At 49.3% G+C, this 27,943-nt stretch overlaps 2 protein-coding genes across 5 annotated transcripts in view; both read left to right on the top strand.

The window, feature by feature from the left end:
* C13H2orf92 (chromosome 13 C2orf92 homolog) overlaps window positions 1–10,620 on the top strand; it is a 31,388-nt gene extending 20,768 nt beyond the window's left edge. Inside the window, exons 7-9 of the mRNA XM_089894197.1 lie at window positions 6,069–6,182; window positions 8,387–8,537; window positions 10,207–10,620. Coding sequence (XP_089750323.1) covers window positions 6,069–6,182; window positions 8,387–8,537; window positions 10,207–10,339 — 398 coding nt within the window. The 3' untranslated portion in view covers window positions 10,340–10,620. The remainder of the gene's footprint in view (window positions 1–6,068; window positions 6,183–8,386; window positions 8,538–10,206) is intronic.
* A 9,269-nt stretch (window positions 10,621–19,889) lies between these two features.
* The window catches only part of ZAP70 (zeta chain of T cell receptor associated protein kinase 70), a 31,665-nt gene continuing 23,611 nt past the window's right edge, over window positions 19,890–27,943 (top strand). For 2 of the 4 annotated variants that reach the window (XM_022599085.3, XM_089922714.1), the window contains exons 1-2: window positions 19,904–20,000; window positions 20,228–20,331. The gene's annotated coding sequence lies outside the window, so the exon portion shown is untranslated. Of the gene's footprint in view, window positions 20,001–20,227; window positions 20,332–27,943 lie in introns of all 4 variants that reach the window. The other 2 variants (XM_022599086.3, XR_002648111.3) reach the window with 2 other exon arrangements.

Raw genomic sequence — 27,943 nt, 5'->3', positions numbered from 1 at the left:
TTTGTAGTATAGCTTGAAATGAGGGAGCATGATACTCCAGCTTTGATCTTCTTTCTCAAGATTGTTTTGGCTGTTCAGGGTCTTTTGTGTTTTCATACAATTTTTATTTTATTTTATTTTATTTTTTTGCAGTACGTGGGCCTCTCACTCTTGTGGCCTCTCCCGTTGCGGAGCACAGGCTCCGGACATGCAGGCTCAGCGGCCATGGCTCACGGGCCCAGCCATTCCGCGGCATGTGGGATCTTCCTGGATCGGGGCACGAACACCGTGTCCCCTGCATCGGCAGGCGGACTCTCAACCACTGCGCCACCAGGGAAGCCCAAATTTTATTTTATTTTTTCCTCATTTCATTGATTGATTGATTGATTGATTGAAGTATAGTTGATTTACAATATTGTATTAGTTTCAGGTGTACAGCAAAGTGATTCAGTTATATATATATATACTTTTTTTTCCTGGTTCTTTTACATTATAGGTTATTACAAGGTATTGAATATAGTTCGCTGTACTATACAGTAAATCCTTGTTGTTTATCTATTTTACATATAGTGGTGTGTATCTATTAATCCCATGCTCCTAATTTATCCCTCCTCCACCTTTTTCCCCTTTGGTAACCATAAGTTTGTTTTCTATGTCTGTGAGTCTGTTTCTGTTTTGTAAATAAGCTCATTTGTATTGTTTTTTTGATTCCACATCTAAGTGGTATAATATAATATTTGTCTTTCTCTGTCTGGCTTACTTCATTGATTATGATAATCTCTAGGTCCATCCATTTGCTGCAAATGGCAATATTTCATTTTTTTCCATACAAATTTTAGAATTATTTGTTCTAGTTCTGTGAAAAATGCCATTGGTATTTTGATAGGGATTGCAGTGAATCTGTAGACTGCATGGTACATCTTTCCATTTGTTTATGTTGTCTTCAATTTCTTTCATCAAAGTCTTGTAGTTGTCCAAGTATAGTCTTTTACCTCCTTGGTAAGATTTGTTTCTAGGTATTTTATTCTTTTTAAAGCATTTGTAAATGGGATTGTTTTCGTAATTCACTTTCTGATAGTTCTTTGTTACTGTACAAAATGCAACAGATTTCTCTATATTAATTTTGTATTCTGCAACTTTATTGAATTCATTTATTAGTTTTAATAGTTTTTGGGGTGTGTGTGTAGGAGTTTCTATATATAGTATCATGCCATCTGCAAACAGTGACAGTTTTACTTCTTCCTTTCCAATTTGAATTCCTCTTATTTCTTTTTCTTGTCTGATTTCTCTGGCTAGGACTTCCAATACTGTGTTGAATAAAAATGGACAGAGTAGGCATCCTTGTCTTGTTCCTGATCTTTGAGGAAATTCTTTCAGCTTTTCACCATTGAGTATTATGTTAACTGTGGGCTTGTCATATATGGCCTTTATTAAGTTGAGGTATGTTCCCTCTACACCCACTTTGTTGAGATGTTGAATTTTGTCAAAAGGTATTTCTGCATCTATTGAGATGATCGTATGGTATTTATTCTTCAATTTGTTAATGTGCTGTATCACATTGATTGATATTGAACCATTGTTGTATCTCTGGAACAAATCCCACTTGATCATGGTGTATGATCCATTTAATATATTGTTGTATTCAGTTTGCTAATTTTGTTGAGGATTTTCACATCTATGTTCATCACTGATATTGGCCTATAAATTTCCCTTTTTGTGATGTCTCTATCTGGTTTTCATATCAGGGTGATGCTGGCATCATAGATGGGTTCAGAAGCATTCCTTCCTCTGCAATTTTCTGGAAAAATTTGAGAAGGATAGGCTTAGCTCTTCTTGAAATATTTGGTCAAATTCACCTGTGACGCCATCTGCTCCTGAACTTTTGCTTGTTGGGAGGGTTTTTTTTGTTTTTCTTTAAATTACTGATTCAATTTTATTACTGGTAACTGTTCTGTTCAGATTTTCTTCTTCTTCCTGATTCAGTCTTGGGGGATTATATGTTTCTAGGAATTTATCCATTTCTTCTAGGTTGTCCATTTTATTGGCATATAATTATTTATAGTAATCTCTTATAATCCTTTGTGTTTCTGTGGTGTCAAGTGTAACTTCTAATTCGTTTCTGATTTTATTTATTTGGGCCCTCTCTTTTTCTCTTGATGAGTCTGGCTAATGGTTTATTGATTTTGTTTATGTTTTCAAAGAACGAGCTCTTAATTTCATTAATCTTTTTTTATTGCTTTTTAAGTCTCTATTTCATTTATTTCTGTTCTGATCTTTATTATTTCTTTTATTCTACTAACTTTAGATATTTTTTTTTCTTTTTCTAATTCCTTAGGAGTAAGGTTAGATTGTTTATTTGAGATTTTCCTTGTTTCCTGAGGTAGGCTAATGTTGCTATAAACTTCCCTCTTAGAACTGCTTTTGCTGCATCCCATTGATTTTGGATCATTGTGTTTCCATTTTCATTTGTCTCTGGGTATTTTTTGATTTCCTCTTTAATTTCTTCAGTGACTTATTTGTTGTTTATGTGCATGTTGGGTGTATTTTTGGCAATTTTTATGTTTATGTTTTTGGCAGTTTTTTTCTTGTAGTTGATTTTTCCTATCATTATGGTCAGAAAAGATGTTTGATATGATTTCAATCTTCTTAAATTTATTGTAACATATATTATATAATATATATATGATTTTTTTTGGCCATGCTCTGTGGCTTGTGAGATCTTAGTTCCCCGACCAGGGATCAAACCTGTGCCCCCTGCAGTGGAAACGCTGAGTCCTAACCATTGGACCTCCAGGGAATTCCCTATATATGATTATTTTAAGTTGATGGTCTCTTAAGTTCGAATGCATTCTGATAATCCTGCATTTCCACTCCTGCACCCCCACCATATTTAATGTTGTTAACATCATATTTTATATCTTTTTGTTTTGTGTATCCCTCAACTACTTATTGTGGAGGTAGATGATTGTACCACTTTTGTCTTTTGGTCCACTACCTTACTGTATATTTGCTTTTACCAATGAGCTTTTTCCTTCTGTGATTTTCATATTTCCAGTTGTGGTCTTTTTTTTCCCACTTAGAGACGTCCTTTTAAATTTTCTTGTAAAGCTTGTTCAGTGGTAGCTCTTTTAGTTTTTCCATGTCTGTAAAACTCTTTTTCTTTCCCTCAAATCTGAATGATAGCTTTGTGGAGTAGAGTATTCATGGTTGTAGGTTTTTTCCTTTCACCACTTTGAACATATCATGCCCACTCCCTTCTGGTCTGCAAAGTTTCTGCTGAAATGTCAGCTGATAGCCTTATGAGAGTTTCCTTGTACATAGCAAGTTGCTTTTCACTTGCTGCTTTTAGGATCCTCTTTTGATCTTTATTATTTTTTTTTTCTTTAAATTTTTATTGGAGTATACTCTTTTTAAAAAATATTTATTTAAATTTTATTTTTGGCTGCATCGGGTCTTAGTTGCAGCATGCGGGATCTTCCATTGCGGCATGTGGGCTCCTCACTGCGCCAGGTGGGCTTCTCTTTAGTTGCAGTGTGCAGGCTCCAGAGCGTGCAGGCTCCAGAGCGCATGAGCTCAGTAGTTGCGGTGCACGGGCTCTCTAGTTGTGGCCCATGTGCTCAGTAGTTATGGTGCACGGGCTTAGTTGCCCCGTGGCATGAGGGATCTTAGTTCCCTGACCAGGGATTGAACCCACATCCCCTGCATTGGGAGGCAGATTCTTAACCACTGGACCACCAGGGAAGTCCCTGGAGTATAGTCTTTATCTTTAATTTTTGGCATTTTAATTATGTCTCGGTGGAGACCTTTCTGGGTTCATCTTGTTTGGGACTCTGTGCTTTCTGTATCTGGATGTCTGTTTCCTTTCCCAGGTTAGTGAAGTTTCAACTATTATTTCTTCAGATAAGTTCTCTGACCCTTTATTTCACTCTTCTCTTTCTGGGACCTCTGCAATGTGAATGTTAGTATGCTTGATGTTGTCCCAGAGGTCTCTTTAGTATGCTTGATGTTGTCCCAGAGGTCTCTTAAACTACCCTCATTTAAAAAAACTCTTTTTCCTTTTTTATGTTCAGCTTGGGTGATTTCCATTCCTCTGTCTTCCAGTTTGTGGATCCATTCCTGTGTATCACCTAATTTACTGTTGATTCCTTCTAGCGTATTTTTTATTTCAGTTTTTGCATTCTTCAGCTCTGTTTGGTTCTTCTTTATATTTTTAAACTCTTTCTTAAACTTCTCATTGTATTCCTCCAATTTTCTCCTGAGTTTGTTGAGCATCTTTTTTTTTTTTTTTTTTGCGGAACGTGGGCGTCTCACTGTTGTGGCCTCTCCCGTTGCAGAGCACAGGCTCCGGACGCGCAGGCTCAGCAGCCATGGCTCACGGGCCTAGCCGCTCCGCGGCATGTGGGATCTTCCCGGACTGGGGCACGAACCCGTGTCCCCTGCATCGGCAGGCGGACTCTCAACCACTGCGCCACCAGGGAAGCCCTGTTGAGCATCTTTATGATCATTACCATAACTCTTTATGAGGTAGATTGCTTATCTATACTTCAGTTAGTTCTTCTTTGGGGGTTTTGTCTTATTCCTTCATTTGAAACATACTCATTTGTTTCCGCGTTCCACCTAATTCTCTGTGTTTATTTCTAAATATTAAGTAGGTCAGTTATGTTTCCCCATCTTAAATACGTGGCCTTGTGTATGAGACTTCCCATGGGGCCCAGCAGCACACTCCTCTCTGGTCACTTGAGCTATGTGCTCAGGTGGGCTCTTTTGTTGTGGCAGGGCTGGCTACTGTGGATGTGCTGGTAGGTGAAGCTGGCCCCTGACTTGGTTGGCTGCCGGGCCCTGCCTTGTGCTTGCTGGTGTTGGGGGGCTGGGGCCTGGTGTGGCTGGCTGCACAGCCTGGGGGGGTCCTGGGACTGCTGCCAGCCCGTTGGTGGGCAGGCAGGCCCCCGGCGCTAACAGACTAGAGGGAGGACTCCAAAATGGTGCTTGCCAGCCCCAGAGTCACTGTGGTAGAACAAGATCCCCAAAATGGCTGCTGCCAGCATCTATGTTCCCAGTTGCCTCCTTCCTCTCTGGGAGCCCCTCCAAGATCAGCAAGTGGGTATAACCCGTGTCCTTTCAAATTATTGCCTCTGTGCTGGGGCTCAGAGTGTGTGAGATTTTGCATGTGTCCTTTAAGAAGAGAGTCTGTTTCCTACAGCTCTTTAGCTCTTCCGTAGGCAAACCCTGCTGGCCTTCAAAGCCAGGCATTCTGGTGGCTCATCCTCCCAGTGCAGGAGACTGGGGCTGGGGATCCCGATGTGGGGTTTGGACTCCTTGCTCCTTGGGGAGAACCTCTACCATTGTGATTATCCTCCTGTTTGTGGGTCACCTTGCCTGGGGAGTGGGTACTGACTATACCCTGTCTCACTGTGGTTCCTTCTTTATCGCTTTAGTTGTGGGAAGTCTTTTCTACTAGTCTCCAGGTCATTCTCATAGACAGTTCTTCTGGAAACAGTCGTGACTTTGGTGTGCCCCTGGAAGGAGATCAGCTCAGGGTCTTCCCACTCTGCCATCTTGGCCACATACCTCAAGAAACATTTTTTTTATAGTATTTTGTGGTTTCTGAATTGTTTTCACGAACATTATGTTTCAGTGAGGTAGGTCTTATTATTTCTATTTTATACTAGTTGAGACTGGGGTCGGAGAGGCTCAGCAGCTATTTGAAAGGTTCTGGCTGAGCCCTGTAAGGGTGCTCCCTGACCAGCAGCAGCAGCATCACTCAGGGAAAGTGAGAAATGCGCGTTCTCAGCCCCCACACCCTAGACTTCCTGAATCAGAAACTCTGGGGTGGAGCCCAGCGATCTGTGTTTTAACAAGGCCTCCTGGTGATTCTGAAGCACACTCCAGGGTGAGAACCACACCTCAGTCTACCCAGGAATTTGTTAGGTTAAAAAAATAAACGAAAACAAAACAGTGATGTCCGTTTGGACCTTTCTCCAAAATCCTAACTCCTCACTTTGACTCTAGAGGCAGTTACTCTCATCATGAAAACAGAACTAATCACAGCTGCTGGGTGTTTTTAGATGAACCCATTTTGTCTTTTGTAGGTCACATTGCAGAGGAGAAGAGGGATAAAGAATCCTCTCTATTCAACAGGGATGTAAGTGATGAGCAGTTAACAACCATAAATAAAGGAACACTTCCAGAAGCAATCAGTCCAGGTAATAATCTATAGAGTGTGAGCTAAATAAGGTGCCTACATATGGATGACTTCAGAATGCAACTGTTTGCCTTTCACGGTGTTTTAATGGACTAGATGTCAGCACACCTTTAATTTACCCATGAAAGCATATGATCTACAGTTAAAAATATGCATTAAACTAACTCTAGGAATTTGGCACCCACCCTTTCAAAAATATGCTGCTTTTTTTTTTTTTTTTTTTTTTTTTTTTGCGGTACGCAGGCCTCTCACCGTTGTGGCCTCTCCCATTGCGGAGCACAGGCTCCGGACGCTCAGGCTCAGCGGCCATGGCTCACGGGCCTAGCCGCTCCGCGGCATGTGGGATCTTCCTGGACCGGGGCACGAACCCGTGTCCCCTGCATCGGCAGGTGGACTCTCAACCACTGCGCTACCAGGGAAGTCCAAAGATGCTGCTTTGATGTTGTTTCTACAAGCCAGGGTCATCCATAACATGGGCATCATAATCACAGTCCTTGACATTACTGAGCACTGATGCTTTCTACCAAACAGGAGGGATTAAATGCCAAAGGTTAACCTAGTCCTTGATCTTCATCCTTGGATTACTTGAGGCTGGGCCCATTCAGAGTGAGTAGAAACTTGCCATCATGGCAACGTGCTGGTACCAAGTCCAGGACGCTCCCTCCATGTAGCTACCCACTAACAGAATTATACCTGGTTGTCACTTCCTAACTCTAAGAAATTAAATGCTGAATTATTCCAACAGAGCCCTTAAAGTTGCTTGATGCTGCTGCCTCTTGACATAGCATCGATGAAGGTGGGAAGTTGGACGTGCCCCAGTTTTCTCCCCATAACCCAAGAAGGCCCTTGGCCAGTATGTCCTGCCTGCATCACTAGGCTCCCCTCAGCAGCTCTCCACATCTGATTCCTATCATTGTACCTCTGTGCCCCATTTCCCTGATTCCTTTATCTTTTTGGGGTCACATTACAAATGGGGTAACAGAAGCTCTGAGTCCCCAGTGGCAGCTGACGACTCCTTCCTTTGAGATCTAGCTAAGATTGCCTTGTACAGTATTCCCAAGCCCACATGCAGTGGCATTCCAAATCTACCCTCAAGCTTTCTACAAGTCCCTAAAGGGTTGAAAAAGCTTGGGATCATCTTGGCATCATGTTTGCCTTATGTCTTGAAATTCCCCCAGACCTACACACCCGAGGCAGATAATGTATATGGCAGAATTACCTGGAGCTGGGGGTGGGGGAGGAGGGAGGAGGGACAGCAGAGAAGAGGTTGTATCACTGCCCTGTGAAAGCTTCAGACTGAATACTTGACTCCATTTTTGGTTTTTTTGAAGCATAGTTGATTTACAATATTGTGTTAGTTTCTGGTATACAGTAAAGTGATTCAGAATATACCTATACATATACACACACACAACACACACACACACACACACACACACACACATACATATACATATATATTCTTTTTCAGATTCTTTTTCATTATGGTTTATTACAGGATATTGAATATAGTTCCCTGTGCTCTACAGTAGGACCTTGTTGTTTATCTGTTTTGTATATGGTAGTTTGTATCTGCTAATTCCAAAGTCCTGATTTTTCCCTTCCACCCCTTCCCCTTTGGTAACCATAAATGTGTTTTCTATGTGAGTCTGTTTCTGTTTTGTAAATAAGTTCATTTGCATCGTTGTTTTGGATTCCACATATAAGTGATATCATATATTTGTCCTGGTCTGACCTACTTCACTCAGTATGACAATCTCTAGGTCCATCTCTGTTGCTGCAAATGGCATTATTTCTCTCTTTTTTATGGCTGTTGACTCCATTTTTCTTTTTTTAGATTTATTTATGGCTGTGTTGGGTGATTCCATTTTTCTTAAAAGCCATTGTAGTGGGACTTTTCACCTCCTGTAGTGGCCCCGTCTCCTCCCTCCATCTTCACTCTACTCTATTCCTCTCCTCACCTCCTCCAAACTGGTTGCTTTGCTGTTTGCCAGCTCATACCCTCAGCATCTCACCTCCACCATCAAAGGTTAGGAATGTCTTTTCCTAAACACAGCCAGTTTATTCCCCAAGAGGACTTGTGGAACCAGCAGCTAAGATGCTAAGGTTTTCATTCTGGCTCCAAGCAGAACCAACCAGGTGTCCCTACAAAGGCGTACAGGGTCGTCGCTCTCTGTTTACTCGGCCGTGCGTCTTCTCATTTAGATGTTCCAAGCAGGAGTATGCCATGCGCACAGCTTCTGCACTTTCTGCAGAGGGACATCAGCATCGCCACTGTCTCGGTGGCAGGAATCCTCACGGCCACAGTGTCGCTGCTGCTGGCGTTGGTCACGTACATCAGGAAGAAACAGCCATTGTGAGTAGCTCTTAGTGCCTGCCTTCCTTCCAAGAACTCACAGATTTTTGTACCAACGTTGCCCCCAAATTTCCTCTGATTTAGGAGGGTTTAGGAGGACAGCGGGGACCTCTGAGCCTGGTTGTGCGTCAGCATCAGCTGACATGCCTCCTAGACGTGCAGATCACCCAGGCCATTGGTTTTCAGACACTGCCTTGTGGTTCTGATGCACAGCTGGGTTCGGGGTTTCCTGGTTTGGGCCATCCTTGCCTCTGAAGGCCACCAGAGGTGAGGCCGCACCTCTTCCCATACTGAGGACCACTGAAAGACGAGATGGTACAGCCTCTGGCTGGAAGATTGGAAAACAGGAATATGGATGTAGAAAAGAAAGGCAAAGTATAGCTCCAGGTGTGTGGGGACGGATGAGGCTGAGGAGGAGAGGAGAGGAGGCTGACATTCGGCTCGTTCACACTGCTACACCGCGCTGATGGTTAGAATATTGGAAGACGCCTCTGTTGGTTGGTAAACAGCCCCTTCCCAGGACCTCCCTACACTTCCCAGTCTTCCCCGTGACCCAGCAAGTGAAGGGTTAATGGCTGGTGCGGAGGGGCGGAGGGGTGCGGTGAGAGGGCCTCCAGGGCTCTGCTCCATCAGTGGCCATTTTCAATAGTCAGTGTATGTCTGTACCACTTGTTAAGTACTTCAACTATCCCCCTGATGAGAGGGCTCAAGCACAGTGGCTCTAACCAGGAGCAGGCACTAGAAAGCAAAGGGTTCACAAGATTATGCATTTGCAGTAATTGCACCTCGAAATTATGTGCCTTGGTCTGTATCCCTTGGGACCCACATTTCTGATCACGGGGAAAAGCAGCTCTCCAAGGCCCCTCACGTCCTGCCCAGCACTGTGTTGGGTCCTCGGCCTGTCCACAGAGAAAGGAGGCCGTGGTGTGTGATGAGGGGTGAAGTGTCCACCCCCCATCGCATCCCTGCCAAACTCTGCAGTATTTAAATTTCCCCACAAGAGTTGCATTGCTTTCCCTAAGTGTCCTTGAAAATGCCAGGCTCCCGGGAGGGGTAACCCATTCCGGCCAGCCACCATCGCCTCCCACCCAGCTTTCTGGGAGAGCAGAGAGAGAGCAGTGGGTCCCCTGAAGCGAAAGGGGAATCCTGAATATGGCAGAAGTTAGAGAAGATTTAAAGCCCTCTTGGAAATAAGTTTGATCGGCTTCACGGTTCTGACTGGGGCTTATCCATCGGATTCACCACTTCCCTTCCGTGTCTCTCAGAGGTATCAAAAGAAGTGGTGAAGGGGAATTCCCTGGCAGTCCAGTGGTTAGGACTCTGCGCTCTCACTGCGGAGGGCCCGGGTTCGATCCCTGGTCAGGGAACTAAGATCCTGCAAGCTGCGTGGTGCAGCGGGGCGGGGTGAAGTGGTGAAGACTGGCTCCATCCCACAGAGATGAATCAAAGCTGTGGAGAGCCTGCGTTAGTTATGAGAACGTGGTGGGAAAGGATTTTCCCAGAGACTCTGTGGTGCCCCGAGGTTCACACACGACAAGCCTTCCTGATGGGAAGTACATAGAGTCCTCACCCCTCAGAAACATCAGCCTCTATTTCCCCCCACGGAGTAGCCGGTAGGAATTGCTACACATTTAGTTGTGCAGTACAGTTCCTGTGTGTTTTGTTTTAGATCTCCTCCAGCAAACATGACCTACAATATTTTTATAATGAATGGAAAGACTTGGTGGCAAAAGTCTCAAGAAAAGAAGACCAGAAAACATGGAGGAAAACAGGAACAGTTGAAGTTACATTCCCGTGTCTAAGCCAGGTGATGGGGCCAGCCAACCAGCACCCAAAGCCGTGATGCGAGGCGATTCTCCATCCGGACTCCGTGAAGAGGCAGTTGGATTTCTGGCTGTGAGGTGCACCCTGCAAAATGTTTACCTTTTCCTCTCAACTTTGAATGGACCAAGAAAATTTTGACCACAGAATGCTCATAATGGTAATGGCGTTAATGACTAGTACAGGAGACTTAGCACACTTCCCCAAAGACTGACCTGACACACAATGGATTCATTTATTAAAGCAGTGCTTCATTTTCTCAGCCGTTCACTGAACAGATATGAATTGAACACCCCATATACAGACAATATCAAAATACATGAGGCAACCAAAGATACTCGAATCAGCAGGCATGGCCCTCACAGGTTTCTGAGGACATGGCAGGCAGCTGGCTGAGGCCCTTTGGTAGTCGGTCTATGCCTCTCTGTCCCCATGGCCAAAGGGGCCAGGGGTCTGAGGGCTGGGGTCCAGAGGAGAAAGGTGAGAAGCGGGGGACTCAAGTTGGTGTTGCAGGCTCAAGAGAGCAGCCATTGCAGCTCAGGCAACTCTCGCCCCTACACTGGAAGGCAGGGTCCAGAGAGAAGGACGCTGCCCCGCCCCCCGCCCCCCCCCCCGGAAGGGAGGGTCCTGAGGCTGGGGGAGAATGTGTTCCGCCACACGTGCGGCCACAGCGGCCCCTCAGGTCCACGTGCTCCAGGTCTGATTCATGCCTTCTCGCCTCGACCTGAAGAGGATGCACACTGTCTTGTGGTGCCAGTCAGGGGATGCAGAAGGGGCAGTGGGGGAGCCCAGCCACGAGCACGCTGGCGGGGGCGTCTCAGCGGCACTAGGAAGGGCGAGGACGGGAGCGAGATCTGAGGTCAGAGATGCAAAGAAGGGGTGTGGCCTAAGCCAAGGGTCCGAATCAAGGGGTGGGGGGACCTGGCCGAAGACACCCGTGAGGGGCATGGCCTGAGGGCCCAAGCGAGGGCTTGACTTGAAGGGGTTTGGGGTGGGGCGTGTTAGCCGGGGAGGGAACAGGGCTCTAGGGAGGAGGTGGCCTCGCGAGGGCCGAGGGCACACCGTGCTGGACCTGCCAACAACGGGTAGACTGGAGCGCAGATGGAGAACCCGGGAGGGGTGTGTCAGGGAGGGCATGGTCCAGGGACCAGAGGCGTGGCCGGGACGTAAGGGCATGGCTGGTGTTCACCCCTCCCTGGGGGAGAATGTCCTATGGCGCAGGGATGTTGTTGGCTACTCTTGTTGTAGGAAACATCTGCGGTTTCCCCAGGGGTAGACCTCTTGCAGGCCAAGACGCCCGCCCAGGCTCGTACTCCCCCTGGCTGGAGAGGACCCAGGCCTCCTGCTAGCTGCCGGCCTGGATCCACACTCCTTTCCTGGGTCTCAACAAGTCTCTTGGGTCACCTTCCCGGCTTCAGCCTGGGACCCATCCTCCACCTTAATAAGCTACACTTACTGAGACCCTGTTATGTGTGTAAACTCTAGATCCATATTGAAGTATAGTTAATTTACAATGTTATGTTAATTTCTGCTGTACAGCAAAGTCATTCAGTTATACATATGTATATTCTTTTCCATTATGGTTTATTATAGGATATTGAATATAGTTCTCTGTGCTCTACAGTAGAACCTTGTTGTTTATCCATTCTATATATAAAAGCTTACATCTGCTAACCCCAGCCTCCCACTGCATCCCTCCCCCAACCCCCTCCCCCTTGGCAACCACCAGACTGTTCTCTATGTCCATAATTCTATTTCTGTTTCATGGATATGATCACTTGTGTCATATTTTAGGTTCCACATATAAGTGACATCACATGGTATTTGTCTTTCTCTTTCTGACTTACTTCACTTAGTATGATAATCTCTAGGTCCATCCATGTTGCTGCAAATGGCATTATTTTGTTCTTTTTTATGGCTTAGCAGTATTCCATTGTATATATGTACCACATCTTCTTTATCCATTTATCTGTCTATGGACATTTAGGTTGTTTCCATGTCTTGGCTATTGTGAATAGTGCTGCTGTGAACATAGGGGTACATGTATCATTTTGAATTGTAGTTTTGTCTGGTTATATGCCCAGGAGTGGGATTACTAGATCATATGGTAATTCTATTTTTAGTTTTCTGAGGAACCTCCATACTGTTTTCCACAGTGGCTACACCAACTTACATTCCCACCAACAGTGTAGGAGGGTTCCCTTTACTCCACACCCATTCCAGAATTTGTTATTTGTAGACTTTTTCATGATGGCCATTCTGACTGGTGTGAGGTGGTACCTCATTATAGTTTTGATTTGCATTTCTCCAATAATCAGCAACGTTGAGCATCTTTTCATGTGCCTATTGGCCACCTGTATTTCTTGGAGAAATGTCTATTTAGGTCTTCTGCCTATTTTTTGATTGGATTGTTTGTTTTTTGTTGTTGTTGAGTTGTATGAGCTGCTTATATATTTTGGAAATTAAGCCCTTGTCGATCACATTGTTTGCAAATATTTTCTCCCATCCTGTAGGTTGTCTTTTCATTGTGTTTATGGTTTCCTTTGCTGTGCAAAAGCTTGTAAATTTGATTAGGTCCTATTTGTTCATTTTGTTTTTATTTCTATTGCTTTTGGAGACTGACCTAAGAAAACATTGGTATGATTTACGTCAGAGAATGTTTTGCCTAGCATTTCTAAAAAGCTAGTCTACCCCCAGATCCCACTTGTGACACCTCTTTCAAAGGTCTGTCTTATCCCAGCCCTGCCTTGGGCTTCCTCTCCACAGAGAGGCATTGTAATGTAACTGGATGAACCTTGGGCCGCTCTTGGGAGACCTCAACTCATCTCCCCTCTGTGGGCCTCAGTTTCCCCTTCTACAGGATGGGCAGCCTAAGGTTTGCCTTGCCTACATTGCAGAGCTGTAAAGGGCAAGTAACAGAGTCAACATGAAATGACTCGCATAAAATGCCCTGTCGCTGGGTAATAATGACTACATCTCTGTGAATCAGACACTAGGCCCAGCACTTTACATATATTAACCAATTTACAGAGAGTAAATCATTTCCCCCTTTGCTTTTAGGGATGGAAGATGTTTCTTCTGGAAAAAGAAAGAAAGAAAAGAAAGACTGAATTCAATGTAGTTCAGTGCCCACTGTATGTGCCACACCCACACCTCTATATTGCCCCTCCCCCCTCTTCCCATTGATAAACATTAGTTTGTTCTCTATATCTTTTGAACTGAAATTTTAATAGCTGCTCTATCTCCTTTGAGTTAACATAGCTCTAGCTTGGACATAGCCTGAGTACATTTGAATGGTGGCCCCTGAAAAGATAGTCCACATCCAAATCCCTAGACCCTGTTACCTTCTTTGGAAAAAGGGTCTTTACAGATGTTATTAAGGATCTTAAAATGAGATAATCTGGATCACCTGGCTGGGTCCTAAATCCAAGGACAAGTGTCATAAGAGACAGAAGAGGAATAGACACGCAGAGAAGACAGAGGTAGAGATTGGAGTCATGTGGGCACAGCTGAGGAAGCCAAGGATTGCTGACAGCCCCCAGAAGCTGGAAGAGGTAAAGTATTTCTCCCCTAGAGCCTCCAGACCTGCTGGGGCCCTGATGACGCCTTGATTTCAGACGTGTGGCCTCCAGAATGTGATGGTAAATTTTTGTTGTTTTAAACCACCCAGTTGGTGATAATTTATTGTGGCAGTCCTAGGAAACAAATACATGGCCATATGAACTGTCTCTGATACTTGAGTCTTGAGGGCACGTAGGATTCGGCTGGAGGGACGCTGGGGATTGAGGCGGTGAAGAGAGGGGGATTGTGTTTAGGGCATCAAGGGAAGTGCACAGTGGTGGGGCAGACCCTGTGGTTTGTGGCTGGCAGGTTTGCAGTTTCCTGGGGACAGCTGGTGGGGAGCCCTGGAACCCCGGGATCCCTGGGCCCGTCTCATGCTGGTCTGGGCAGTATCACTCAGCAGCCGCCCAGAAGCCCTCACCACCCGGGAGGGAGGGACCATGGAAGGAGGTGAGGGGAAGGCACTTCCTGAGAGCCTTCTGTAAAAACCCCCTGCCAGCCAGGCCTAGCGCCCAGGGGGTGGGGTTGGGGGTGGAGAGGAGAAGCATTGGGTGGGAGGGTGGGAGAGAATAAGGTGCGGGAGGGGGAAGGGGTGGAATAAGGTGGAGGGCAGGGATGAGAGAGGAAGGGGGGGGCTGACAAAATGTGTTGAGGAAGAGGAGGGCTCGGGAAGAATAAAGCAGGAGGGTGGGGAAGGGGAGAAAAAATAAAGAGGGGGGGCGGGTGGGGGAGGAAAAAGCAATAAGCGGGTGTAGGTGGGAGAGTAGAGAAATGGGGTGATGGAGGGGGAAGACTTGGATGGAGGAGGGGGTGGGAGCAAGGAGGGGGGAAGGAATAAATAAGGAGGGGGCTGGGGAAGAGGATGGGGAGACTTGGCGAATGTGGCAGAGGGGTGGGGGAGGGGCTCAAGAACAGTGTTACGTAGTGAGCGCTGGTCCCCACTCGAGCAGGCATTTAGTGGGCACCTCCCTGTGCCAGACACAGTGCCCTGGGGGCAGATACATCCCGACTCACACGCCCTCCCAGAGCTCTGCTGGGAGATAGCATGGCCCTGCCCTTGGCCTCTGTGATCTACCCCCTTCAGTCATGGGGTGGGCACGATCATTCCCATTTCATAGACAAGGAAACTGAGGCTAGAGAGGGGAAGAGCAAAAGTTCTGTGAAAGCAGGGCCCTGGTTACCCCAGGGGGGCAGCTGCCCCATAGGTCTCTGAGTGCCTGGCCAGCCATTTCCACCTGAGGTCCATCTGCTCCAGACTTCACCGCCACTGCATTTCCCAGGCATGCTCCCCGGGGAAGCTGGGCCCAGCTGGACCCCGATACTTCTCTGAGCCTCAGTTTCCTCGTCTTGGTAACGGGGGTAAGAATTTACCTCCTTTACGGGGCTGTTGGGTGGTTCGTTCAGCAAACATTTTCTGAGCTCTCGCTGTGTGCCGGGCGCTGTGCGGGGCTGGGCGCTGCGGATGCCGAGGAGGGCACGTGGATCAGCCTCCCGACAGCAGGCTGCTGGTGTCCTCCCGAGCTTGGAAGGAGACGTGGCTGTCAGGGCTCGGGTATACAGCAGGCACACCATAAATACCAGATTCTTCCTTGAGCGCCCGACAGGTTGTACGCCTGTCCTCATTCCATCCTCATCCAGACCTCTCAGGACCCCAGACCTGAGAGGCAGGCCACCCTCCCACTGGCCTCCTACCCCTACCTCAGCTTCCATTTGAGAAACAAGTTGGGGTCATGTGCCTCTAGCCTCCACCAGCGGCCTCCCCAGCCCCGTGGGCCCACTGGGAGCCTGCCCTGAGCGGTCTCTCCCTCTTTCTCTATCAAAGAGGTGGTTTCCTTTGTGTTCCCAGTTTGCTCAGGGCTTCCACCTCCAGCTCAGTGGTTGGTCCAGCCAGCCTGGCCCTGGCGTGGTGAAGGGTGGCCACCACACAGCACAGGAGATTTCAGGGCTGAGCCTTGTGGAGGCTCTGGGCTCCCTTTGAGCCAGCAGACCTCAGGCTCTGCCATTTACTAGCTGTGAAATCTCAAGCTTCAGTTTGCTCTTGGCCTCAGTTTCTGTATCTGTAAAACGGGGCTAACCTGCTTCATGTGGCTGTTGTGAGCATTAAATGCACCTTAGCTGGGGTCAACACACAGGAGTGCTCAATATAAATGAATAAATAAATCTTAGCTGTTATGATTGTTCTGCAAAACTGTGACTTTTTACCTGTCCAGCATCCTTCCAGCCGTAGCCTCCAACTTCCCTTTGGGTTCTTCTCCCCGGTCTCAGTGTGGTGTGGATGGGCTTTGTGACTGGGTCCTAAGCCACTCTCACATCCAATCCGCTGGTTTCAGGGACTTGGTAAGGGATGGACATGTGATCCACTCAGCCAATGAGCTGTGATGGAGCTTTTGCTGGGAATACTGAGAAATAGATGTTTTCTCCTGAGTGGGATTTGAAGCTGAGTTGTTATCTTGGACCCCGGGGAGAAAAGTTATCTGAGAATAAAGTCAACAGATAGAGGAGGTAACAACCCTGAGGCCATCATTTGAGCCTTGAGTAAGTTGTTCCTGAAGCCCATACCTGAACTTTTCACCCATCATGCTATATTTGTTAAACTCCATTATGTGCCAACTGCGACTCTAGTTGCTGGGGATGCAGCCAGGAACAAGATAATCCCCACCTCACCGAGGTCCAGTCTTGCCCCAGGGCCTTTGCACCTGCTGATCCCTCTGCTTGAAATGCTGTTCCCCCAATATCTCCATGGCTCCCTCCTGTACCTCCTTCAAGTCTCGACTCACAGGTTATCCCCTCAGTGAGGCCTGCCCTGACCCCTCTGTTCAAATTCACACACCTATGAACCTCTTCTCCCCTTTCTTGATTTATTTCACTCCGTAGCACTTGGAGCCACCTGGTATACTCCGTGGAATACTTGATTATTTTGTTACTTCTCTGTCTCCCCCACTAGAATGTCAGCTCCACAAGAGAAGGGATTTTCACCTGTGTTGTTGACAGCAGCTCCACGGCGCCTAGAACAGGGTGTGGTATACAGTAGTTATGCAGTGTCGCATGAATAGGGAGCCGCCGAAGGCCCGTCTGAAGACATGACATTGTCATTGCGGCTCGGACGTTTAAGAAGAGCGGTCCATTTGATGACCCCCAGAGGAGGGCACAGCATATGGCTGCTATAGCAAATTGATTCTCTTCTGACTTAAGCCAGGTTGGATTAATTTTCTTTTTTTTTTGGGGGGGGGGTGTCCCTTGCAACCTTTAGAATCCTAAATTGCTCTTGGAAGGATGCTGTACTCAAAGCTACGCCCTGGAGGGCGCAAGGAAATCCTGTTCCTGCCCTTGGACGTGCAGTCAGTAGCACGCTATCGAAATTGGGGAAATGGAGAGATGATGGTGGTGGTGATAATGATGGCGATAATGGAGCATCTGCTTTAATGCTCATGAGGTGGGTACCATTATCATCCTCATTTCCTGAATGAGGAAACTAAGGCACAGAGAGGTCAAGTAACTTGCTCAAGGTCCCTCAGCTCTAAGTGGAAGAACCAGACAAGAACAGCAAGGAGGTAAATGTCACATTGTCTGACCACCCAGAGGAAAGGCGGGCGCTGCACGGCTGAAGACACCCAGGTGGGAGGGCATTCAGTAGGGGCCCTGGGGGCATCACTGTGCTGAGAGGTGAGTCTTCTCTGGCAGCCTGAAACCTCCACCCCAGGGCCCACCTGCCGGGTGTTACCCCTGCAGTGGCCTGGCGTCTTTTTGGCTGTGAAACCAAATCTGGCCGGCTCAAGGGCAGGTGAAACCAGCACAGAGTCCCACCCCACCCAGTCTGAGGATGGGGAAGGCTTCCTGGAGGAAGCTGCATTTAATCAGAGACCTGGAGGAGAAGGAAGAGTCAAATGGAGGAGAAGAGGTGGGGAAAGAGAGTTCAGGCGGGGACCAGCTGGGCAAGGGCGCGGGGTGGGGGTGGGTGTGAGTGATCAAATTCTTCTGAGGCTCTTTGCATGTCTAGAGTGAATATTTACCCAGACCCACGCTGGGCAAACGCACCTCAACTTTTCCAGCCCACTGTTCCATCCGCTCTTTCGTCTGCACATTCAAAAGACGCATCCACCACCCTCCACTTTGGCAAAACACATGGCGTTATCTGTAGGCCAATCTCAGAACTGTCTGAGCACCCAGCTGGCCTGGGCCCCTCAGGACGTGGTCTCTGAGATGGAAGTGGGTTAGAGGGTTGCTGAGCCAGTGCCTTGCAGAGGCTGGGAGCCCCTTTCTCAGGCCTGAAGACCCCAGAGACAGCAAGCCCCAAATGCTGCTGCCCCTCGGGCACCCCACAGGCAGCCTGCTCAGCTTCCAGCTCTCTGGGAGGCCGGCCCCACAGGGAGCTATTTTGCAATCAAGCTTTCCTCCTCCCATGTCCACCATGGCCTGGGCTATGGGGCCAGACTGCCCTGCTCCCATCATGCCTGGCCACTTGGAGTTGGTTGTTTAACCTCTCTGGGCTTCACTTACCTTATCTGGAAAATGGATTCAGTGGGTTAAACTGTAAACCACTTACAACATTGTGTGGCACGTAGTAAGTGCTCAGTAAGTGCTGCTATTATAATTGTAGATTATGTGGTTCTGATGCTGTGATTTCTCTCCTCTTCAGTATGCTGGGGCATTCTTCTCTCATTACCCCAGGAAAGGAGCATCCAGTATGGAAACAAAGATTTTATTCTGCATCCTGAATTTCACGATGCCTGTGGGGAAAGGGAGCTCTTCTAACGAAAACAGTTTTGGGAGAAATCTATGTAGGGGGAAAGTACCCAGCCTGAAGCTTAGAAAAAAGATTTCCTGAGCAGGAGGGGGGATTTAGGGAACTGGGGGGTAGTAGAGGCTGGGGGAGAGGGTCCCAGGAAAGGAGCCCTGGGGTAAAGCATGAAGGAAATGCCAGGCCAGTTGGGGAGCTGAACCCACTTCCCCCAGGGCGCAGGTGCAAGAGAAGAAAGATTTTTTTGGTCTCAACGGTGGGCCTAGGACAGCCCATGTAGGTCCCCAAGGCCCCACGGGTGACGAGCCACTGAAGAGGTGAGAGAGCCCCCAAGGCCTCAGGACAGTGGGGGTAGATGGGGCAGAGTGGATTCCAGGACAGGCCCGGCCTTGCAGCCCGACAGCTCCGTGGGCCGCCGAGGGAGCAGATGTGAGATGTGGTCAAGTGGTCAGAGGGTGGGTGGGTGAGGAGGAGAAGAGGCTGAAGAAGAGGTTGTGAGCAGCGCAGGAGGTGGTCAGGTGCAGTGCACGGGGCTGGGCTGGGATCGGGTGCGTGCTGGGGGACACACCATCTCCGCGTCTTGACGACATGACCGATCCTTCTTAGAAGCCATCGCTGACACCCCCAGGCTGCGTCGGGCTCCTCTGTGTATACACAGTGTCCAGGCTTCTGCCTTCCCAGCCCTGGTCTCCCTGGTGACCCAGCTGGCCCCTCGCCTAGACTGTGAACCATCTGAGGGCAGGGACAGGGCTGTCGTTGTTGACCTGATGGCTGGCACACAGGAGGTGCTCTGACCTTTGCGGTGTGGACCTACTTGGGAGGTTTATCGTCTCTCCGGCTTTAACCTGTCTGTGGAATAAATAAATCACTCATATGAGCAGTTCAGCCAGGGACAGGCCCCGGGTCCATGTCCCCTTGGGAAGGGAAAGTGGGGGCATTCCCGTTTCCAATGAGTCCTGGGGATCCCCCTCCCACTGCCACTACCCCACCCCCATTCCAGCACACAGCTCCCCTCCCTTACCCTCTCCAGGTTTGGGGGATGCTGTTGGGATCATCATTCTAGCATAACCCCTGCCTGCAGCTCGCCTCATTTCCCCCACTGCTGGGCAGGCTCTGCTTGGCCCCGGAAGTGCCCTCTGCCCTCCCTGGAGCACATGGCTTGCGATTTTCCTTGAACACAGCACTTTGTGACTTTGACGTAAAACTTCAAACACAGCCCCCTTTCCTGTCTTCGCATCAAGGAAACAGGCTGAGTTTCAGAGAAAGGCGCTTCCAAGAGCACATCAGGCCTTCCGGGCCAGTCCCTGCCTAGCTTGGCTGCCGTGCTCCACTGGGGTGTCCAGGTGAGTGGCTGGCCTCCAGCCTTCTGCCTCTTTCTTGCCAGCACGGCCACCGCAGGGGCTTCCGGGGCAGCCAGCAGAGGGTGACTCAGATTCCCCACCCCCTCCACCCCGAGTGAGAAACCCTGGTGGGGTATGACCTCCTTACCCCTTGCCAGGGTGTATGAGTGGGTGGTTAGCCGGTGGTGGCTTCAGGCTGGGGGCTCGGGCTGCAGATAAGCCCAAGTTAGTTTCTCGGACCCCAGTTCTTCATCTAGAACCAGCTGTCTGTCGGCTTTGGGAGCAGAGACCTTGCAGGTGGCCTGTGCCTCCACACCCGTCAGCACATCCCCAGGTAAGTCATCCCAGATGGGGCAGCACCCAGCTGCCATCTCCAGGGGTGGCCTGGGTCTGGTGAAGGAGGACAGAGTCAGGAGGACACTGTGGTACCAGAAGGGCTGTAGGACCGAGGTGGGTGACACCCAGCTGGGAAAGGAAGCAGACACGACCTGTGGCCACCCTGAGGGAAGGAGGTCTCACTCCAGCGGGCCCGCCGAGTGGTAGTGGATGCCTATATCCAGGGGCCACAGAGGTGCCTGCTCAGTCCCTAGCCTCCTGCAGGGCCCCATCAGTGCAGCAACCTTGACTTCAGGAAGCAGAGAAAACTCCAGAGAAAGCAAACGTGTGCTCTGTCCCCCAGGGCCGTGAATATGAGGGTGGCTCAACAGGGCTGTGAACTTGAACATCAAAATGCCGGATGATTCCCATGAGGGGACCCAGGACAGGCTCCAGCCATTTGTAGGGGAGCTCAGGTTAAAGGGGAAACAGAGATGTGAAGAAGGAAACAGCTCGAATCCTGCTCAACCGCTGTGTGTCCTTGGCAAGTTGCTTGGCCTCTCTGAACCTCACTTTGCCCATTTGTTAAATGCAGATGCAAATGTTGGCAACTAGTAGGTGCTTGGCTCCTGACTGTTGGGTGAGAGGTTGGGAAAGGTGTCCCAAGCAGGAAAGGGTCTTGGCAGGGAGGAACAGGGGTTCATGTGGTGAACGGCTCAAGATGAGCTTTGTCACTCTTGTCTTAGCCACGGCAGCAAGCTCACAGTAGGTGCTTAATAAAGCTTTGCTGAGAGATTAGGGTCGGGGACTCCTGTGCTGGAAGGTCCTTGGGTATCACCTGCGAGGGCTCTTCCCCTGCCAGTGCAGAGCTGCTTTTTCCTGTTGTCGCCTGTCCTCCAGCCTTGCCACACAGCCCTGGCAGGGACGCTGGGCAGGCAGGCGGCCCAGCTGGATGGTGTTTCGTGTACACCCTGGAGCCAGGAGGCCGATTTGAGGCCTGGCTCTGCCACCTACTGTGTGTGCCGTGTGACCTTGGGCAATTTCCTCCTTCTCTGTGTCGTCAGGTGCCAAGTCCACAAATCCTCTACACACAGCATTCTCTCGAGGATTAGGCGAGTGAATTTCTCTAGAGTGCCTGGCACACAATAGTGCTGTATAAGCATATTGCTAAAGTCCTAATTATGATCACTAGCTCTGGGCGGCCTCATAGCTCCTGGAGACTCTCCTGGGGGCTGCAGCAACCAGACCTCTCCATGCTGGCTGCTCCCCGCCGCACCCCAAAGCATAGCGTTAAGGAAGTGCTTCTTAACTGGAGCCAGTTTTGCCTCCCCCATGCCTGCTGGGGACATTCAGTGCCATCTGGAGACATTTTTGCTTGTGACACAGGGGGTGTTACTGGTCTCTAGTAAGACAGAGGCCAGGGATGCTGCTAAACACCCTACAATGCACGGACAGCACCATGCGGTCCCCACTGTCAGGCTCTGTCCTCCTGCCTCATCCCACCTTTTCTGTCCCCTAAGTCTTTTCCCATCTCCTTTTACACAGAGCCTGGCACCCAGAGAGGGATAGCTCCTTGCAGAGGTTACACAACCCTTAGAACGCCAGCAGCAGAGGTTGAAATCGCTGGGGAGTGGTGGCAGTGGGGACTGATCTCGTGGCATTATTCAGTCAGTTGGTCAACAGATAGAGTCTGTTTGAGGCCTGAGGACCTGCTTCCAGCCCCCAACAGGCCAGCACTCTTTGCCCTGACAGTTGAAGGCAGCTCAAAGTGCAGCGACACCTGGGCCAGACGGGCGTGGGAGCCCCTGGGGACCCAGGTCAGAGCCGTGGATTGCATTCTCCTAATGGCCACGCACTAGAGTGGCTAGTGCTGGCTGCTGGTCAGAGAGACCTGAGTTCAAATCCTGACTGCCACTCACAGGCTACATGATTCTGAACATGACATTAACCTCTCTGAGCCTCAGTTTCTTTAGCTGAGGAATGGGGATAACAGTTCCCATTTGATGGAATTGCGGTGAGGATTAGATTAAATGGATAATGCTCAGAAGAGGTGTCATAAAGTCTTCGGTACAGAGGCTATTGTTATTGTTGCCCGCTTGACAAACATTTGTCGGGAGGAAGCAGGGGCTATCATGAAAACAAGACAGGCATAGGCTCTGCCTTGGGGAGCTCATGCTGGTCAGAGACGGTGGAGCAAACAGACTGATCATACGTGGCCACCAGGGCTGTGATGCGGGAGGACGGGGCCCTGGGAGAACAGAGGAGGTGCCTGACTCAGCTGGGGAGGGAGGGGGGAAATCATGGAACACTTCTGGGTGGAAGGGACAGCTGAGGGTGGCCTGGAGAAGGGTGTGGGCGCTGTTCCAGGCAGAGGGAAGAGCCTGTGCGGAATCTCCTCCGATTGGTCCGATTGGTCCTCTCCTCTCCCACCACAGGTTAGTGGAGGAAGCCGCTAGGTCCTCCGTTCACTATTCTGTCCTAGGGAGGACCCCACAGCCCCTCATCCCTCATCAGGCTGCCAAATTCCAAGGACCTGCAGAGGGGTCTCCACCCACCACAGTGGGCTGCATACCTTCCCAGGTACCCCAGTATCAGTAGCCTCTGCCCACCACGAACATTTATGGGGCACCTACGATGTGCCTGGCTGGTATAGGCAGGGGAAGGAGACCATGTCCACTCTCACCGTGCTTACATTCTAGCAGGGGACAAAGATCCTGTGGCAACAAGTTGACAGTACATCACATTTTCAGTGGTGAAGAGCAGTAACGCTGGGTCAGGGATAGAGAGAGAAGGGGAGGCGATTTTAGAGAGGGAGGTCAGGGAAGACCTCTTGGAGGAGGAGGTGACATTTACACAGAGACCCGAATGAAGTGAGGGGGGTTGGGGGAAGTGTGTTCAGGCAAAGGGAACAGCCAGTGCAAAGGCCCTGAGGTTGGACCAGGCCTGATTTGTTCCAGTGCTCTGAACAAGTAACATAAGGAGGCCCGTGTGGCTGGTGGGGAGTAACTGAAGGCCAGGAGGTGATGGGGCAGATTGGGCAAGGCCGCTGTAAGAACCTGGGCTTTAACCTTGAGTGACGTGGGAGTCCTGGAGGGCTGCGAGCAGAAAAGGACGGGCCAGGACAAGGGCGGGCCAGGCCCCATGCTCAGTGCTTGGTGAGCCTTCTCTCACGGAATCCCCGCAGCCCCGCAGCGCTGGGCACCTTCACTGGCGCTGTGTTCCAGGTGGGTCTGGCGAGCATGACTCCCCGCCCAGGACCACACTGCTACTACCCAGTAGATCCATGATTCCATGATCAGATCTGATGCCCTGGTGTCAGGGGAAAGATAAGGAGCCTGTTGCCATCCAGGGCACTGTGCTAACTGCTGTCTCTGTGACTTGGAACGTAACCAAGATGGCATTTTGCATTTTGTTAGCTGACAAATGTCTGTGCTGCCTCTGTTGGTGGCTTGCGGACTGGGGAGCAGGAAGGGTGGCTTTAGGGGGGACTTGGGGTCTTGAGAGGAGGCATGGGCAGTGAGGGGCTGCACCCCCATTCTTTGGGTGGGGACACTTGTTGTCTGGCTGTGGGTGGCACCTGGGGCCTCCAGACCTGCCAAGTCCAGTGGGATCATCTCATTCTGTCGGCAGCCTGACTGCCTCAGTCTTCCCTCTGGTGTCTCATGGTAGACATTTAACTGGGGCTTTGGATACTGAGTCTGTTCTGTGGAACAGCAGCAGTTCCAGGCCCTGCTACTTAGGTGTGAGGATTAAACAAAGCTAAAAAGCGTCGTCCTTTCCTGGCAGGTCTTCTCAGAGCCTTTAATATGCAAATATGCTTTCCACAGCTTTTGTAAACGTAGTTGATCTCTTGACCGTATTTCCTTCAAAGTATGTTTGGGGCATCCTGTGTGTCTGGAACAGGTATAATTTAACCCTGCCTGTCCCCAAAAAGGATGCTTGAAGGGTGGGATTTCAGGCAGATCCCTCTAGCCAAGGATCAAACTTTCCTCCCCTTTCCCCAGGACCTGGGCTGTGAGAACGAGGCTGGGGTCCCGCGGTCTCTCTGTGGAGCTGCAAACCATGGGAAGGCCAAATGAGCATCTCTGAACTCACGAGGACCTCGCAAGCTCAAGGGGAGGATGGAGGGGGTCAGCCCAGGCAGGAGCGGGGTGGGGAAGTCTCATGGTGGGCATGTCTCTGAGGAAAGCCGTGCAGCCTGCAGGGACATGGCTCAGGACGGAAACATCTGATCCTCCAGGAGGCTGCAGACCGGCCAGGCTCCTCTGAAAGCTGTTGTTATTACTGTTGTCGTTGTTATTGGCAAAGGGACAGGGAAGTGGGGATAAAGCTGAGAATGCACGGGGAAGGCTTCTGCCTCTGGGACACCTTGGACTCAGGTCCGAGATGGCCAATCATGGCTTCTGGCCCTGGACTGGGTCTCAAGAGGCAGCCTCTCCCCACTCCCGCTTCTGCACTAATCCGCCTCCGGCTACCCAGGCTGCACCTGTGGCCACCACAGGGTGGAGCTTCTCAAACTGTGTTGTTGACAGTTTCCTGCCACAGCTTCCTGCCCCAGAGACCAGCTTCACTACCCCCACCCCTCCCCATGGTCCCTGGACAAACCCTCTCTTCGCTGCCTTGCCTTAGGTCCTGATACCCTGTGGGGAGCAGGGCTGTGAGTCTGCCAGGCAGGGCTGGCTGGACTGGGGGAGTGGAGAGAAGTGGGGAGGGTATATCCGGTGGAGCACACTGCACGGAAGTGCATTTGAAGGAATGCTCATAGTGCAGCCTGGCTGGAGCAGAGGGAGGGCCGAGGAATTTAGTCTGATTCAATGATGTAGGCAGGAGGGAGCCACAGTAGGTTCTTGAGCAACGGAGGCCTTGGGGAAGAATCGCCTAAAAGCAACTTGCAGATCCCGGAGCTTCAGCTCATGTGGGAAACAGACTGTGGGGTTCAGCCGACCACAGTCACCGTGTGAGTTCGATCTGGATCTCAGGTTTTATTAATAGACACAGCAGGTGGAGATCAAAGGAGGTGATGGCAGCACAAACCGACCTCAGGGGAGAGATCTGGATGAGACAAGTGGGAGTGGCAGCATGGGTAGCCACAGACAGGATGGCCCAAGTAGGGGACGGGGGTTGGAGAAGGAGAGAGAGCAGGAACCGTCAGAGAGGAAGGCGGCAAGCCAGGGGGTTGGCGAAGGACCCAAGAGTGTGTGTGTGGGGGTCACAGTGTCCATCACGCAGGGGACCCAGCCTGGAAGAGGGCACGAAGTTCTTGCCTGGTGCCCATCAGGTGCTGATATCTTGCTCCCTGCAGCTGGAGAGCAGCCTGGTGGAGGTGAGGGGAGCAGACTGTGAGGCTGGATGAGACAGAGGGAATCAAGGAAGTGAGGCAGGAGTGTAGACAGCTCTCTCTTTCCTATTTCAGTTGATATTTGTAGTGCCTGGTGTGTCTATACCTTCCAGCTCCCTTTCTCCCCTTTTAATTAAAAAAAAAATTAAGGTATCATTTACATACAGTAAAATTCACCCCTTTTAGTGAAAAATTCTGTGAGATTTGACACATGCATACAGCTGAGAAACTGCGATCTCAGTCAAGGTATAGGCTATTGCCCTGGATTCCCTCATACCCCTTTGCAGTCCATCCACATCCCATCACCCCTGCTCCCCACTGGGCCTGCTGCCTCTGGCAGCCACTGCATGGCCCTGCAGTTTTTTGTTTCGTTTTGTTTTTATTCCTTTTATGTTATTTATTTATGTATACAGCAGGTTCTTATTAGTTATCTATTGTATACATATTAGTGTATACATGTCAATCCCAATCTCCCAGTTCATCCCACCAGCACTGCCCCCTCCCTCGCTTTTCCCCCTTGGTGTCCATACGTTTGTTCTCTACATCTGTGTCTCAGTTTTTGCCCTGCAAACTGGTTCATCTGTACCATTTTTCTAGATTCCACATATATGTGTTAATATACGGTATTTGCTTTTCTCTTTCTGACTTACTTCACTCCGTATGACAGTCTCTAGGTCCGTCCACATCTCTACAGATGACCCAATTTTTTTTCCTTTTTATGGCTGAGTAATATTCCATTGCATCTTCTTTATCCATTTGTCTGTCGATGGGCATTTAGGTTGCTTCCATGACCTGGCTATAGTAAATAGTGCTGCAATGAACATTGGGGTGCATGTGTCTTTTTGAATTGTGGTTTTCTCTGGGTATACGCCCAGGAGTGGGATTGCTGGGTCATATGGTAGTTCTGTTTTTCATTTTTTAAAGGACCCTCCATACTGTTCTCCATAGTGGCTGTATCAATTTACATTCCCACCAACAGTGCAAGAGGGTTCCCTTTTCTTCACACCCTGTTATACAGTTTTGAATGGAATCATATGGTTTGTAGCCTTCTGAGTCTGGCCCCTTTCACTTAACCTGACGCCTTTGAGATTCATTCATGTGTGTATCAGCATTTCCTTCCATTTCAGGCTGAGTAGTATCCCACTGCAGGGATATACCACACTTTATCTATTCATCTGTTGGGAAACATTTGAGTTGTTCCTACATTTTGGCAGTCGTGAATAGAGCTGCTATAAACATTCCTGTGCAGGTGTTTGTGTGAACGTAAGTTTCCATTTCTCTAGGATGAACACCTAGGAGCCCTTCTGACTCTTTTAAAACATTCTTCTGGGATGGTGACCTGCATCTCCAGGTCCCCGATTAATCACCTGCCTGTAACTATCGGGACGTCCAAGACCCCCACAGCCCTGGCTCTCCCAACCCCAGCGTTAGACGCTATCTGGTTAGAACGCAGATTCCGGCCCCTCCTCCAGCTGCGCCGATTCAGACCTCACCTGATTCCCGCTCTAGTATCTTCCTCTTGGCTCCAGTGCCCATCCTTGCATGTTCCTGAACGCCCAGGGAAAGGCAGCCTTTCTCAATCCACAAAAGCTTGCTTTGCACCCCCTGCTTACAATTGCTTAAGTGAGAAGGGTACCCAAGGAGCCTTCCTTGAATGCAAAACTATGCCTGGGTGGCCTTAAGTGGGCCCATCTCAGTAGAGAAACGACCAGAAACTGTTAAGGGGAAATAATTTTTTTCAACATTATCTAAAAACTTACAAATATACAGAAAACAGGAACAATTAGTTGTACAAATTATCCACCCCCTCGATTCTACAATGGACATTTTGCTATATTTGCTTTATCACATACGGTTAATCCTCATTAGTATTGGATTCCATATCTGCCAGTTCGCCTACTTGCTAAAATTTCTTTGTAACCACCAAAACCAATGCTCGCTGCGCTTTCACGGTCATTGGAGGGCGTGTGCAGAGTGGTGTGAAATTTGAGTCAACCGATGTGCTGGTTCTTTGAGGTTGAGCAAGGGGATGCTTTGCCTTCTCGATTCAGCTCATACTGTAAATAAGTCTCTTTCTCACAGTCTATTTAGTGCCACATTTTTGTGCTTTACGTCGGTGATTTCACTGTTTAAATGGCCCCCAAGGACAGTGCTGAGGTGCTGTCTAGTGTTCCTAAGTGCAAGAAGGCTGGGCTGTGCCTCACAGAAAACGTATGTGTTGGGTAAGCTTATAGTTACAGGGCTGCTGGTCAAGAGCTCAATGTTAATGAATCAACAATATAATTATGTAAGT

The sequence above is a fragment of the Delphinapterus leucas genome, chromosome 13 (genome assembly GCF_059928025.1).
Source record: "Delphinapterus leucas isolate spDelLeu-1000000601 "Yukka" chromosome 13, BTC_Dleu_Yukka2, whole genome shotgun sequence".
NCBI classification, from domain to species: Eukaryota; Metazoa; Chordata; class Mammalia; order Artiodactyla; family Monodontidae; genus Delphinapterus; species Delphinapterus leucas.
Note: the sequence above shows the minus strand (reverse complement) of the source record. Positions and strands in the feature narration are given on the sequence as shown.